Source organism: Paroedura picta, chromosome 4, assembly GCF_049243985.1.
Source record: "Paroedura picta isolate Pp20150507F chromosome 4, Ppicta_v3.0, whole genome shotgun sequence".
NCBI classification, from domain to species: domain Eukaryota; kingdom Metazoa; phylum Chordata; class Lepidosauria; order Squamata; family Gekkonidae; genus Paroedura; species Paroedura picta.
The window spans coordinates 126,794,168-126,809,793 of NC_135372.1; the positions used below are offsets into that span (position 1 = coordinate 126,794,168).

General features: G+C 44.0%; 1 protein-coding gene across 2 annotated transcripts in view; it reads left to right on the top strand.

Annotated features, from left to right (window-relative positions):
• The window catches only part of SLC9A8 (solute carrier family 9 member A8), a 61,211-nt gene that overhangs the window by 24,553 nt on the left and 21,032 nt on the right, over positions 1-15,626 (top strand). For both annotated transcript variants that reach the window (XM_077335594.1, XM_077335595.1), the window contains 5 exons: positions 2,322-2,405; positions 6,751-6,852; positions 10,759-10,793; positions 12,334-12,477; positions 14,229-14,367. In XM_077335594.1, coding sequence (XP_077191709.1) covers positions 2,322-2,405; positions 6,751-6,852; positions 10,759-10,793; positions 12,334-12,477; positions 14,229-14,367 — 504 coding nt within the window. The remainder of the gene's footprint in view (positions 1-2,321; positions 2,406-6,750; positions 6,853-10,758; positions 10,794-12,333; positions 12,478-14,228; positions 14,368-15,626) is intronic.

Below are 15,626 nucleotides of genomic sequence, written 5' to 3' on the forward strand. Positions count from 1 at the left end.
GTGCCGTGATCAGACCTGTACATAGTATTCCAAATGAAACAGCACCATTGATTTATACAGGGGCATTATGACACTGGCTGTTTTAAATTCCATTCCTAATAATCCCCAGCATAGCATTTGGATTGCTGCCATGCTTAACAGTAACTGTATCCAGGTGATTTCAGCCACAGAGCCCCCTATAAACCCTGGGTTTGTTCTAGGTCTTATCCATGAATTTTGCATAACAATATCCAGTTTCTTCTTAAGGAATCAATACTGTAAGATGTTTCCCTAAACTGCCAGGTATTTGGAGAGAACAATCAACATTTCACAAGGTTGGTCTACTGCTGAAGAAATGAATTAGCAGCTGACAGATTACTGAATATATCCATTTTCTTTAAGAAAGTCAGCACTCTTGAAATTTTCTGCAGTCCTCTGTAATTCGCAGCACAGATTTTGTGCTTGTGACTGTAAAACTACAGAGAAAAGCATGAAACATTGATAAAAGTGATTTTGCTGAAACCAGCATGTAATATTTTTTAAAGACTTCGTTTTGAAAGTCTAGTAAATGACTGATTCAAAGCCAATCTGTATGAGTTAAAACGCTTCTGCAGCACTTTATTTCCAATTCCTGTTATTGCCAATATATTTTTAAATACCTTAGCAATTATATTACAATCTGAAATTGCATTTTCAGGAAAAGTAGCTCTTGGGGTTGAATATTCTCTCTTGAACTAGAGGGCCAAGTCCGCTGTGTAGGGATTTGTAACTGTTTAGGGTGGTATGCTTATTAAGGGAACCAGGAGAATGATGTCCAAATTGCTTATCCCCCATCAGAAAGACAAGCTAAAACTTTTAATCTGTTATGGACCCAGAGCTACCCTTGGAGGCAATTCCACACTGAACCAGTTACAGTTGTGCATCTAGCTTAGGGGTAGCTAAACTGTGGCTCTCCAGGTGTCCATGAACTACAATTCCCATAATGTGAATTGAATTCCATGGACATCTGGAGAGCCACAGTTTGGCTGCCCCAATCTAGTTGGTAGGTTTGATCCAGCTATCTGCTTGTGCAAGGATCTTGAATTTTCATTGCTGTCCCTTCTGCTCCTGAAAAAGTTGGTTCCTGTGATTATGAGAATCACATGAAGTAATAAAGGGTGTTTCCATAGACTTCCTCCTCCTCCTCCTCATTACAGACTAGTGACCTCTGTGGCTAGAGAGCCACTGTGTCTAGTGACCTATATGTTTAGCCACCTTGGTGTAGTGGCTAGGAGTGTGGACTCCCCGCTCCTCCCCCACATGCAGCCAGTTGGGTGACCTTGGACTTACCACAGCACTGATAAAGCTGTTCTGACTGAGCAGTAATATCAGGGCTCTCTCAGCCTCACGTCCCTCACAGCAGTGGTCCCCAACCTGCGGGCTGCGGCCCGGTGCCGGGCCGCGAAGGCCATGGTGCCGGGCCGCGGCTCCCTCTCCCCGCCCCCCCGCCGCAGTAAAAAACTTCCCGGGCCGCAAGCTTGCGGCCCGGGAAGCTTCTTAATGCGGGAGGGCGGGGAGAGGGAATCAGGGCCGGCCACGCCTGTGTGGGCGTGGCCCGCGGGTGCGGCCCGATGCGTGGGCGCGGCCCGATGCGTGGGCGTGGCCCGCGGGTGCGGCCCGATGTGCGGGCCACGCCCCGATGCCCTGCCGGTTCCCAACCTCAGAAAGGTTGGGGACCACTGCCTCACAGGATGTCTGTTGTGGGGAGAGGAAAGGGAAGGCAAATGTAAGCCACTTTGAGACTCTTTCGGGGAGAGAAAAGCGGCATATAAGAACTAACTCTTCCATATGGCTTCTGCAAACCAACTTTTTCCAGGCTTTGAAAGGATTGCAGGGAGGGGGGAAAAACAGCGATATCTGCAACCAGAGGTTTCTGCTAGTGGACCTAACCTTATAATTCCATCTCCTGATTATTTTATTTCTGAGTCTGAAAACTATTCACTATTTCTATTGTGGAAAGCTTTTTGTTGGAAGATAGTATTATTTCATTCTGCTTATCTGAATTCAGCAGTTCACATAATGATTTTTTTTGGGGAGGGGGCTTAGCTACTGGGTGAAAAGCAATTTAAAAGGCAATCCCAAGAATGTTTGCTATCCTAAAATCCTCTTTATTTGTGGTCGGAAATGAGGCAGATTAATACTCTATTCATTTTCTAGTGATTTTTTGTTTGTTTGAAATATTATCCTTTAGGCAGACATTCTATAGTGCTTGCATTTGATTTTGTTTCGTTCGTGATGTGATATTATATCCCTTACTGCACATTTCCTCAGTCCTTTCTTTATCTTTTTGTTATGTTTTTCAGGAAGAAGAAATGTTTCGTCCTAATATGTTTTTTCTTCTTTTACTTCCCCCGATTATATTTGAATCTGGGTATTCATTACACAAGGTGAGATGCCGCAGTTCCTATTCTGTGGGTTTGTACTAATGAGTGAACAGACTCCTGTGAACTGATATGGCAGCTTTCTGCCATCCCATGTTTGCTTTTTAAATAGGGTTGCCAGTTCTGGGTGGGGACATTCCTGGAGATTTGGGGGGTAATGTCTGGGGAGGAAAGCATTGGAGGAGGTAGGGGGGACCTGAGCTGGGAATGAGGCCATAAAGCCTGCCTAATGTTGGGTCCAGGATCCTGCAAACTGACTGAATCCAGAGGAGCAGATCTTTCTCTTCTTCTTTCCCTATCAGGTGGCAACATTAAGAAATAATAGAAAACATACAATAAAAGAACTGGCAAGAAAGACCTCTCTAGGTTTTACAGGTAGTGAAACAGTAACACGTTAAAATGCTTTTCTGAACAGTTCTGTTATGCACAGTATTTGCTGGAAGAAACAAATGATTTTTGTAAACTTTCCAGACCTGAAGCAGGGATCTGAGGCCTGGTGAGAACTGAAAGTTCTCCAGAAGGGATAAAATGTTGAGAACTGAGTGTCAGAAAAGTGTGTGTGTGTGGGGGGGGGGGAGATTGGCCTTGACCAGAGCCATGGCATTTTCGGCCTTTGTCCCAGTCTGGTGGAATGAGCTCCTGGCTGAGAACCTAAACCAGTTCCGCAGGGCCTGCTAGAGGGAGTTCTTCCACTGGGCCTGTGGCCGTGGCCCAAAGTAACATCCACCAAGTAATGCTGGCCTCGCCACTGAGAGGAGAAGAAATCTGGCAATCTGGCTCCTGCCTGATAAACCCCGTGTTTTGCCAGTTTTTAGTTGGGGACCCTAGGTGGGCTGTAATGTTTTAGTTTTAACTTTGTATTTTGTTTTATGGTTCTTGTCTACCCTGATCACTATGAAAGGGCAGGATAGAAATAATTTTTTATTATGATCACTGTGATGACCTGTTCACCTGTTGGCAGTCTTTACTTGATGCAGTTGTCATCAAGTAATACATGTATATACTTGAATCAGTCTTTAGACAATAGCCAACGTGATCACGGTAGGATTAGATCTGATCACAGGCCTCAAAAGAACCAGAGAGCCATCTCATTTAGTCTTTCTCTGCCCAGCAACCCACGCTACAGGTGAAGACCCATCAGCCGTGATACAAGTAAATGAAATAGTTTTCAAGCTGGCGATGGCAAATGAATAGTTTATTCAACTATGAACAATTCCTCAAAATTCCAAAACATCAAAATGAACACCTAGGTTCTTTTTCATTTTTGGTATCTTCATTAGTGATGTAAAATACTCTTTAATCTTTAATAATAGGTCCTCTAAATGCATTCCTATCATATATCAGCAGGATAAGACTTAATCCTATGGTAATATGTATGCGATTCAATTTTCAAATGTTTCTATGGTATCCACTGTACTATATACTTGGTGATGCTAAGATTTGTAGACCTCTGTATAGTGGATACCATAGAAACATTTGAAGATTGAATCGCATACATATTACCACATTTATATCTACCTACTGGCCAACCACGATCATTAAATGTAAACTATTTCACAGAAATTATTTCCTTAATGTTTCTCCTTCTCTTCCACGCAAAGATTGGTTTCTGTTCACATCCTTTAATGTTTGAGATAAGGGGCCAATGTTTCAAAAAACATGTTTTTAATCTGGTGAGAATATGCTGAATGTTCTCCGGTGTCTGGATAGATACCGGCCAGCTTTTCAGTATCGGCATTCCATGATGACATTTCTGGATGTGCAGTTTTCCTAGGGCTGCCATTCTGGACATGGGACGTGGGGATCTGGAATTACCGCTCATCTCCAGATAACAGAGATCAATTCCCCTGGAGAGATAGATGCTTTGGAAGGTGGACTGAATGGCACTCCACTGAAGTCCCTGTCTTCCCCAGGAATTTTCCATCTGGCATCCTACCCTCCATCCCTGCCAATGGCTGGAGGAGGGGGGTGGACCTGGCAACCCTTCCAAGCCCCATCACCCCCACGCCCTCACTGCTTTAAGCCTCAGTAGTGAAAAATACAGTCACAATCTGAGAACTGTAATTTTTTTCTCCTGCTTGGGGGGCTTAAAACAGCCCAGACCTGTTTTCAGTCACGTAAATCACGTGTTAAGAGAAATTAATCTCCTCGCTAAGTTATTTAAGAATGCCTACACCTCACTTTCTCCCATTAGAGACGGAAGGCTTTTACTAGCTCCCTGCCTAATCAAAAGCTCTGTCTTGGGACCAAACAAATTCAGGCAGAGTGCCCCAGCTTCGACCTGTATAGTGCCATACTCCCCCAACCCCAGACCATTTCGTAAAGCCATTTAAGCCTCTGGAGTTCCAGTCTTGGCATTCCAACATCACATGTAGTCTGGCTGTCACGTATGAAGTAGTACTCTAATAGAAATACTTTTAATGGCAATTTTTTTTTTAAGAGGATGGATTTTCTTAAGGCCGTTTGGGAAAGGACACGTGTCTATACTTTTAGCCTCAATCCACCTAAACTTTTAATTCCAAGATTAATCTTGGCTAGACCCTGCCGTTTCACCGTACAGCAAATATTAATAGTTAACAGTTAATACTGTGTTACTAGGAACTTCATAAGCAGAGCGGGAAGTGGATTACTTTAATCTGTTTTTAATGAATGGCAATCAAATGATCTATATGGAATGAAGCAGGCGAGCGCATTCTGGAGGGAGAAAAATGTTAGTGTTACCCTAAAAACAAATTGGCACAGTGCAGATGATTTCAGAATATCTGACCCATACTATTCTAGGAGTGGAGAATTAAATTGTCAAAGCAAAGGGGTTCTGAGTTTAGATTGCCTGGCTGAGTGCCACAAGAAGACTGCCCGGTTTCTCCTATGCTTAGTGGTTCTGTGTGCGAGTTCTGTGTGTAGTACAGGCTCCCTGTAGTCCTGAGAGATCTTCCAGAGGGATGGGAACATGGGAAAGAGAGGTCTTGGTTTCTGTTCAGATGTTCTCCACTAACACAAAAATGTTTAACTGATAATTGTGTTAATTTTAGATGGGGAGATGCTGAGATTGGTCTTGCCTTTATCGGGTAGACAGGGAGGGTAGTATACCCACGCACCATTGGGTGATGCCATCTCCAAAGCCGATTCCTTAAGCAAAAACTTCCCCCTAGTCAGCATAGAGAGTACTGTGCCAAATTGACCAGTGGTCTGTTTCATAGTGAAAAGGAAGGGGAGGCAGAGGTCAGGGATGCCAAGGACAAATGCCACTCTCCCCTCCTTCCTTATTTCTGGAGATAAAAATTGGAAATTTGGGAGGAAGTTGGAATATATGATCATGTATAATTTCGCATATCAAATGGTTTGATTGTGTTTTGTGACGAAGATTTCAGAGTGTAAATAGAAATGGACTGGTTCCCCACAAGCGTAGAGAGGTGCACAAACACCCAGCATGGTGTGCGAGAGAGAACTGCAGATTGTTGCACCTCCGGTACCAACACTCTTAGTGTTTTTGGCACCTGAGAAGTAGGGGGAAATAGTAAAGGAAGTGTGTAATTGGGATAAAAACTCTCGTCAGGGTCATCCAAATGCTGTCAAAAGAGCATTGAGATGCTGGCCTCCCTTCTTGAAAGTCCACCCCTAAGCAAATTCTCCAAGAACTTATATGGCCCCCCTCCTCAGAAAGCAGAGACGACCTGTGAATAAACGGGGTTGACTTTAATTTGAATCATGAATTTTAAATCCTGATTTAATGCCTGTTGTATATTTTAACTTTTTTTTTGAAAGCCGCCCTGAGCCTCTAAGAAAGGGCAGGGTATTAATGTGAAAATAAATGAATAAATGAAAAACAGATTTGTTATGGGAAATATTAAAAGCGTATAGCATATTAATAGTGTATTTGCTACAGATTACGCAGGAGTTATTATTTGACGCTGTGGAATAATTTAGGTAAAATCTTCATACTTCATATAAGTAAACCTTGTCTTTAAAAGAATGTCACTCATTCCAAAAGAGAAGAATTTTCATGGGAGGGTTTTTCCCTAGTGTTCCCCAAAATGTCCCAAGTTGGTCTATTGGAAAAATTGAAAACAGTCCTTTTCACCCTGAGTTTTTCCAGTTTCCCCCCCTAGGCCTTCATATCTTTTAATAAAGTATATATTGAATGAATGTTGAATACTGAAAAATGTGTTTTCACATTGCTAGGAAAATGCACTCTGCAGTTCTCAAATTCATTGCACTTCAATATTACTTTTGTGTGTTTAGAAGCTACCCATCTGCTGAAAACTGGTTCTGGATGATCTGGGAGTCCAGATGATATCAGGATTTCGATTAAGCACTGTCTAAACTGGGCTTTCCCCCCTCATATTTTCAGGGGAACTTCTTTCAGAATATAGGCTCCATCACTCTGTTTTCTGTGATTGGAACAGCAATTTCAGCTTTCATTGTTGGAGGAGGAATATACTTCCTGGGTCAGGTGAGAGTTCATATATGCGTTGTCAAAAATATAGTAAGAAACATAGGAAGATGCAAGTCTTTGTGACATTTGTACGGTTAGGGTACATGCAGCTTTACGTGCAGGTGAGTCTTGCAGTTGACTAACCAGCAGTTGACCAACTATGCAGTTGACTAACCAGCTTCAGAACCTCTAACAGCATTGTGTCAGGCTATCCTGGAGACTTGTATCTTTGGCTGTAATAATTTTTCTCTCTGATTATTATCGAGATGCTTGTAAGGACAAACCACCTTGAGAACCGGGTGTTAAACATGACTCCAAGCTGTAATAAGTATAGCACTCTTGTCAAGTTTGCATGACTGCAGGCCATGGTGGAGGACATGGAGGCCATATGCTGAACCCTGTTCCCTGCCTATGCCATTCAGTCTCCTCACACATCTTTCAGAAATTGAAGCTAACTTCAATTGCTTATTATTCCCTCTGGTATTCCCAAAGGTGCACTTCATTGTTCTGCTTCTCACAGTTGCCAGCATTTTATGTGTTCCTGCCCAGGGAATACAGTAGCTGTTTCCTTTTCTTACAATGCAGAGCCTAGCTGTTTTGCTCTGAGCTACAGAGGATTATAATAAATCCCTACGCAAGGAGAAGAAAGGCAGAGTTTACACTAGGGAGCTCCCAGGTAATTAATTAAGCCACAGCAGTCTTTACCAGAGCCAGATTATGAAATGCTGAGGCTCTAAGCTACATCATGCTGTATCCACATGAGCGCTTTGCTCTGGCTTGGCTTTCTTACAGCACTATTATTTTCAGGGGTATCCTCATGACATTATGCTCCCATCTCCCCTCACCTACTGGAGGCCTTTAAAAGATTTTTTGAATTGATAGATTGCCATACTCTTGTACAATCTATTGCCACAGTCTATTAGTTCACTTCTTAGCTTTTTTTAAAAAGTAAGCCTTTTTTGTTGCAGAGTTATAAAGATAATGGTGCAGCCTTTTTATTTAAAAAATGCAAGCCAGGATCTAGTAGATTAGGGCAGTAAATCAGGAACAGCTGAATCACCATGATGTTATAATCCTTAGATGTGGTTCACTTAGTTTATGCCTAAATCTGGCCATGCTCTTTTCCTAGAGTGTTATTTTGTTATGCCAAGACATGGGTCTCCCTAGACATCACTTATATAGACTACAAAAATAAGGCTTTACATTTATGGATACAAGGAACTTGCCCACCTCTTTGTACAAGGAAAGCTTCTGTCCTTCAAGAACATCCCTGGGGGGATTTCAGAGGGCTGGAAGGCTTGGTGCAATGGTTAAAAGTGATGGCCCCTAATCTGGAGAACCAGGTTTGATTCCCCAGTCCTCCACAGGCAGCCAGCTGGGTGACCTTGGGTCAGTCAGAGTGCTGTTGGATCAGTTCTCACAGAGCAGTCCTGTCAGAATCCTCTCAGTCTCACCTACCTCACAGGGTGTCTGTAGTGGGGAGAGGCAGGGAAGGTGATTGTAGGCCGCTTTAAATCTCCTTGGAGTAGTGAAAAGCGGGGTATAAAAGCCAACTCCTTCTCTTCTTGGTTTATCTGTGAGCTAATGATTAATTGGTTTTCTTAAATTACTAGACATGCTACAAATAATTTTATTTTTATTTTTTGGATTGGGATTGGCAAAGTGTTCCTGGCCAGCATTTTACTGCTTGCTATTATTTGAAACTGGCAGTGTAGTTTTTACTGCCAATTGCTATTTAAAGACTGCCAAGAGTACTCTGGCTGTTAAACTGCCTTTCCTCTCCATCTTTACTGTAACCCCCCTTTAGTCCATAAAATACCTTTTATTGGGGAAATAGATTTAAACCATTGTTCCTTTTATGACTGTGGGGAAATACAGTTTCCATCCGTGTGTACTTCTACGAGGACCTGACACCCAGATCTAAGAATTGCATGTGGGGACAGATGGCCCCACAATTGAGACCGGCTCTGTGGGTAATAATACGAAGAATCCTAGACATTAGAGAGCAGTTTCTGGGGTTTCTCATTAATGCCTTAAAAGCCTTCAGATGCCACCCACTGAGGTCATCCTGCCACTAGGCCTTTAAAGTCAGCAGGTCATCATACTTTTGATCCTTTGGATGATCTCCTTTGCTTTTCCACTCTGCCCTTATTGAAACATTAGAATATCCTCAAGTCAGTTTTTGGTTTCTGTTAGGGTCCCCTTACCGTGATGTTCATGTTGGATGGCATATTCTTTTGTCTCTGAATATGGTGGTAATGCCCTGACCTGGACTGCTCAGGTTAGCCCAGATCTTGGAAGCTAAGCAGAGTTGGTTAGTATTTGTATGGCTTGCCCATTGTATACAGATCCAAGGGCCAAATTTCTTGCTGGCCTACTAGGTGGGATAAATGATAAATCCAGCCTGGAAAAAACTTGTGTTCTTGTTAAAGGTAAAGGTATCCCTGGTGCAAGCACTGGGTCATGTATAACCCTTGGGGTGACACCCTCTAGCGTTTTCATGGCAGACTCAATACAGTTTTGCCATTTCCTTCCCCAGTCATTACCGTTTTGCCCCCCAGCAAGCTGGGTACTCATTTTACCGACCTAGGAAGAATGGAAGGCTGTCGACCTTGAGCCGGCTGCTGGGATTGAACTCCCAGCCTCATGGGCAGAGCTTCAGACAGCATGTCGGCTGCCTTACCACCCTGCGCCACAAGAGGCTCTGTGTTTTTGTAATCTGATACTAATTGATTTGTCTCTGTCATTATTTGTCCTTGCAGCTAAGAAAATAAGGGCCAAAGTGGTCCTGCAGAAAGCAAACACCTAGGGTAATGGTAGGATAGGTGTATATATGTAATCTAGAAATGCTCTTACGGTGATTAGTAATGGTTATTAGTAATGCTTAAGAATTATGGTGTTGGAGACGAATGCTGTGAATACCATGGGCAGCCAAAGTTACCAACAAGATAGTTTTAGAGAGGAGCAAACCAACTATGTCATTAGAAGGGAAGATATTACGGCTGAAACTGGACACATCATGCGATCAAACTCGTTAGAAAAATCATTAATGCTCGGCATGGTCAGCAGCAAAAGTAAACGTGGTCGCATAAGGATCCGCTGGCTCGACACGATCAAAGCCGATACAGGCATGACAATCAACCAACTGAAAGGAGGCGGTCATTGACAGAGGCGTGTGACAAAGACTTTCCTATAGAATCACCAAGGGTCAGACACGACTGAACAGATAACATCATCATCATTTATCTATGATTGCTCATTCTCTTATTCACTATTTCATTACTGATTTCAAATGTTTAGAATCTTTAAAAATCCTTTTTATATTGCAATGGCCTATGGCTACATGCTGTGAAATCTGACTTGACTTGATCAGTATCTGTATGAGAGACCACCAAGGAAAGTCCAAGGTCATGACAAGCAATGTCAACCCACCTCTGAACATCCCGTGCCTTGAAAACCTTGCCAGATTGCCATGTCAGCTATGACTTGACAGCCAAAGAGAAAATGGTGGAAATGTGAGATGTAACACCCTTTACAATCTTTAATGTGAAATGCTCAAACGGCCATTTGGGGGTTCTGGGGAGGAAGGGGGTAGATGTAATCGATCGGTCAACTTGAATTTCTGCCCTTGATCCAATAAGGAATGAAATAGCTGCAACAAGTGGGGCTGCTTCCTTCGCTGTTCCTGAACAGTAAATGAATAGCTTCAAGTAGACCCTTTGCTACCCTGTCATGTTGAGTAGCTTTCTGCTCTCTGCTTGACAGTCGTGTTGGCTAGATAAGTACAGACTGTCAGCACGCCTTCAGTCAGCAGTTCTCACAGTGGTGAAGTTGCAGGCATGCTCGTGGGGAGAAAAGAACGTTTTCAAAGCATGATAGGTAACTGAAACAAATCTTTCTCTTTTTTAAAATCACTTTCCTCAGGCTGAAGTCATCTGTAAGCTCAACATGACCGATAGGTAAGCTTTTGCTAAATTTTGTACCATTTCCTACTTATGCAAGTTATTTTTTGCAGCAGGCGCAGGGGTTGCCTTTCTTGCAGAGCTCCCCAGATTAACGAGGCTTTGAGGCTGGTCAAGCAGCAACTTGAATAAGCAGCAACCTGGCTGGCATCATCCCCGGTTAATTTTGGGGCCAGGGTAACATTTAACTGTGTCTAAGGTGGCGAAAGGAGAAATTGATGTTGGCATGGGCAGAGGGTGAGGGCGGGGCCATGCGATCCCGGAGCTTTCCTCCAGTATCTCTTACATGTGTTTAAGAGAGGGCCCCAGTTACATCTGCTCCTCCCCATTTTGACCTTCATGTATTAATTGAAACATCAGTTTGGCCTTGCTAGGTGATTGTTAGTGGACTGTTCTTGAGAGCTTGATGCAGTGGACTTGGGATGGGCTACAAAGTTTAATTGAGGGCACACATTAGCAAAACTGCAGCAACTTAGCATATTAATGGGAAGTCTGAAACACATATGCCGTCTGAAACCAGAGTGAAGTACTCATTTTTCAGCATAAGTGATATAATTGTTGGTCTAATGCACACCCAAGTATATTAGTCTAGTTACTGAACTGAAGCTTTTGCAGCTTCTCCATTCTGTGTTAGGTTGTGTCAGATTAATTTAATATTGGGCCAAATGCAAATAGAGCCAGCTTGGTGTAGTGGTTAGGAGCTCTAATTTGATGAGCCGGGTTTGATTCCCTGCTCCTCCCTCACAAGCAACCAGCTGGGTGATCTTGGGCAGTGGTCCCCAACCTGCGGGCCGCGGCCCGGCGCCGGGCCGCAAAGGCCATGGCGCCGGGCCGCGGCTTCCTCTCCCCGCCCCCCCCCCTTGCAGTAAAAAACTTCCCAGGCCGCAAGCCTGCGGCCCGGGAAGCTACTTACTGCGGGAGGGCGGGGAGAGGGAATCAGGGCCGGCCCGCGCCCGTGCAGGCCGCGCCTGCGCGGCCCGCGGGTGCGGCCCGATCCACGGGTGCGGCCCGCGGGCGCGGCCGGGTGCGGCTCGCGGGTGCGGCTCGCGGGCGCGGCCCGATCCGCGGGTGCGGCCCGCGGGCGCGGCCGGGCGCGGCCCGAAGCGTGGGCGTGGCCCGCGCGGGCCCTGCGGGCATGGCCCGATGCCCTGCCGGTCCCCAGCCTGATAAAGGTTGGGGACCACTGATCTTGGGCTCTCCACAGCCCTGATAAAACTGTTCTGACCAATCAGGGCTCTCTCAGCCTCACCTACCTTACAGGGTGTTTGTCATGGGGAGAGGAAAGGGAAGGCAATCGCAAGCTGCTTTAAGACTCCATCTTGTACAGAAAAGCGACATACAAGAGCCAACTCTTCTTCTCCTCCTCTTCGAATAACACATGCATAGCCTTTTATCTGAGTTAGCTGTGATAGCAGAGAGCAAAGCAAAGCACTCCTTCTATAAAGAATCTCCATCTGTTTGTCTCAGGGTTGTTGACTGGCATACATCATGTTTATCATGTCAGAGGCTCTGCTAACATGTAATATTTTATTTACAGCTTTGCCTTTGGCTCCTTAATATCTGCGGTTGACCCAGTAGCCACAATAGCTATCTTCAATGCCCTTAATGTGGATCCTGTACTTAATATGCTGGTCTTTGGGGAGAGCATTCTCAACGACGCAGTCTCCATTGTCCTGACAAAGTAAGTGTGCTCCAATATCCCAAAAAAGCCATCATGCTTTAAATGCTACTGTCTTTCAGGCAAATAACTGGCCAAAGGCTGTGTCACACATCGCTTGTTTTTATAGGTATCTTCACGTGTGCCCCAAGGGTGCTAGGTGAAGGAAATGATAAAGTACAGGTCTTGGTTTGCAGTTAGAGAAGACTCCCAGGTAGATGTGAGATTTGAAGTGTTTGGCGTTAAACGTTGATGTAGTTGGCTTTCCAGAAATCTGGTGGGATGGGGAAAATCAGTGGGGTGTACCTATCCCTCGATATAAGCTGGACAGGAAAGGACACATTTGGCTTGTATTTCCAAGAAAAGTGTACAGGAAGTCTAAGAAACAAAGGTGCGTTCAGCATGCAAAATAATGACGTTTTAGTCCAGCAACCCTTTGCAAGTGGGTTTTGCCACTTCACACTGTAAAATCCAGTTGTAAAGTGCATTGAAAGTAGATTGAAGGTGCATTATTTAGTGTGTGTGGAAGGGAAAGAGGAAAAGACTACCCCACAGAATTGCTATCCGTGTGAAAATCAGATCTGAAAGTTAGTGTTGGTGGCATGTTTCTTTTCTTATATTAAATTTAAGGGTGATCTTGACATGGAGAGAGAAAAAAGAAAGAAGGGCAATTAGAAGAAAAAGTTGTGCAATAATGTGTGTGCAGGGCATGAAAAAGGCATAAAATGTTTGGCTAGTATAAATGATTGTGCCTTGTAAGAATTGTTCATGTAGCCAACCTTAGATCCCCAGTGATGCTCAGAACATAGTATGAGAAATAAGTTGGGGGAATGCAATTGGGGAAATGCAATTAATTATGGCTTCTTTTCTTACTGATGATTTTATGTTGTTTGTATGATTTTATTATTTGGTCTTAGGGAGCCATTGCAAGCTGATTTCTGGAAAAGCAGCATATTAACTCTCCAGATAAACTGATACAGAATTTTCAACTGTATTGTTTGGTTTCCATACAGATCAAAGGGTTTAACTTGGTGCAGAATTTCTAGGGCATCCCTGTTGGTTATTATAGAATAGAGTTCAACCTCCCTAAGAGACAGGGAACTGACAGTGGAAGTATGTTCCATTAGTAGGCTGGATGTATTGAACTGCAACACCAGATTCTGGGAGGAAAGACCTTATCTGACTCCTCCTAAGTGTACTTACAGTTATGGCAGATTCTTTGCTTATAAATCCAAATCTTTCCTTGGGTTTTATGTTTCCTAGAGTACTGACCTACCTCAACCTCTTTGCCTCCCATATTCTTCAGTGCCTTGATGATCAGAGGAAAGAGCACATTAATTTTGTGTGAATATATGGATGGGAAGGGGGGAGGGTCTTCCACACCTTAGATTCCCACAAATGCTTATCTTTATCATATCCCTATTAGAGAGACTTCCCCCATTTTGCTGCTAGTGGGCATCTTTCTGGTCATTTTATACCAATAGCAAGAGAGCTTCACAAATACAAGGGTAGATTTCCAGATTTTTTAAAAACTGTGTTTCCCTTCAGGGGGAGTGCTCCAAAACTTGATTTAATGCTTTTTGACATTCCACTTGTTCTAGGGCCATAAATGCATTTTAAAAGCAGTTTCAGCAAAGAAATGTAGGTTGTCATGATTTAAAAAACACACACACACACACACAAATCGTGTTGTACTTGCAAATCTCAGATTCAGATGTGTAACTAACTGGCCCTGCTGGTGGTGGTTGTTGTTTTCTTTGTTAAATTGTTTGCAGCACTGCCGAAGGTTTGACCAGAGAACATACGTCCGATGTAAGTGGATGGCAAACCTTTCTACAGGCGCTTGGGTATTTTCTGAAGATGTTCTTTGGTTCGGCGGCACTGGGGACTCTGACCGGCCTTATTTCCGCATTAATATCCTTTGCTTGGGGAGTGGGTGGGGTCTTGTCCAATCCTGTCAGATCTCGTTGGAAGCTAAAACGGGTTGGTATTTGGATGGGAGACCACTGAGGAAGACTCTGCAGAGGAGCACGAAGGCAGACCACCTCTGCTTCTCACTTGCCTTGAAAACTTCTCGCTGGGGTTGAGAGCACTTCAGACACATGCACACGTGTACACATCTTTAGATTTTAGCAATGCAAAGTAAATGCATCAACTAAGAAGTCTTCCTATATTTATAAAGAGTCTCTGGTGCTTTCCCTCAGGAGATTACTAATTTAAACAAAGTCCTTTTGCTGGCCATCTGTTTCCTTTCTTGAGCTGCAGTGCTAGTGGGCATCTATCTTGGAGCTGCATAAAAACTTTGCAGTTGAGTATGACTCCCAGTAAAGGCCAGGTCACTGTATAATTGCTCATCCTTGCATGATAATGGAGGCTTACATGCTGGGGGGGGGGGGGTTGCTATGTAGGATTGCCAGCTCTGGGTTGGGAAATCCCTGGAGACTTTGCAGGTGGAGCCAGGAGTGGGTGGGATTTGAGGTGGGGAGGGAACCTCAGTGGAATGTAATGGTATGGAGTCATCCCTTCCAGGGAGCCTGGAGATTATAATTCCAGGGGATCCCCAGGTCCCACCTGGGGATTGACATTATCATAACAGATTGATGTCCTTTCAGTAGTGGGTCTTTTTTTCCTCGTTAGCATAAACTCGTTTTCTTTTGTATTAAACTTGCAATTAAAAAAAATAAGTTTTTTTTCTCTCCCACTTTGAGAGCTTTTAGAGCCAAACCATCCATACCGTATGCGACTGTATTCAGCCAGCTGGGTCTGGTTCTCATTCATTGTGGAGTTGTGTCAAATCTTGGACTTTCTGCACTAGCTTGACTGGGTTTTAAGTGTCTGAAGAAAGTCCACTATTAGGCAGAAGATCCCCTGTTAGCGGAGGTTGCCTGGCTTGCCAGTAAGGCACAAGCCCTCCTTTCCTCCCCCCCCCCCCCAGTATCAAGTAAACAATTATGCAGAAGGCGACATCATCGTTGTAGGAGTTTCTGCGCCCCCTGCAAATGACAGCAAATGAAATGCTTTGGGGGGCTGAGAAACAAGCAAGGCAATGAGCTCTATGGCATGACCTTTAGTTTGCTAGACACTGCAGGAGAGAGAAGAACTGTTTTTTTGCACCTTGCTTTTTACTACTGGAAGGAGTCTCAAAGCAGCTCCCAATCGCCTTCCCTTCCTTT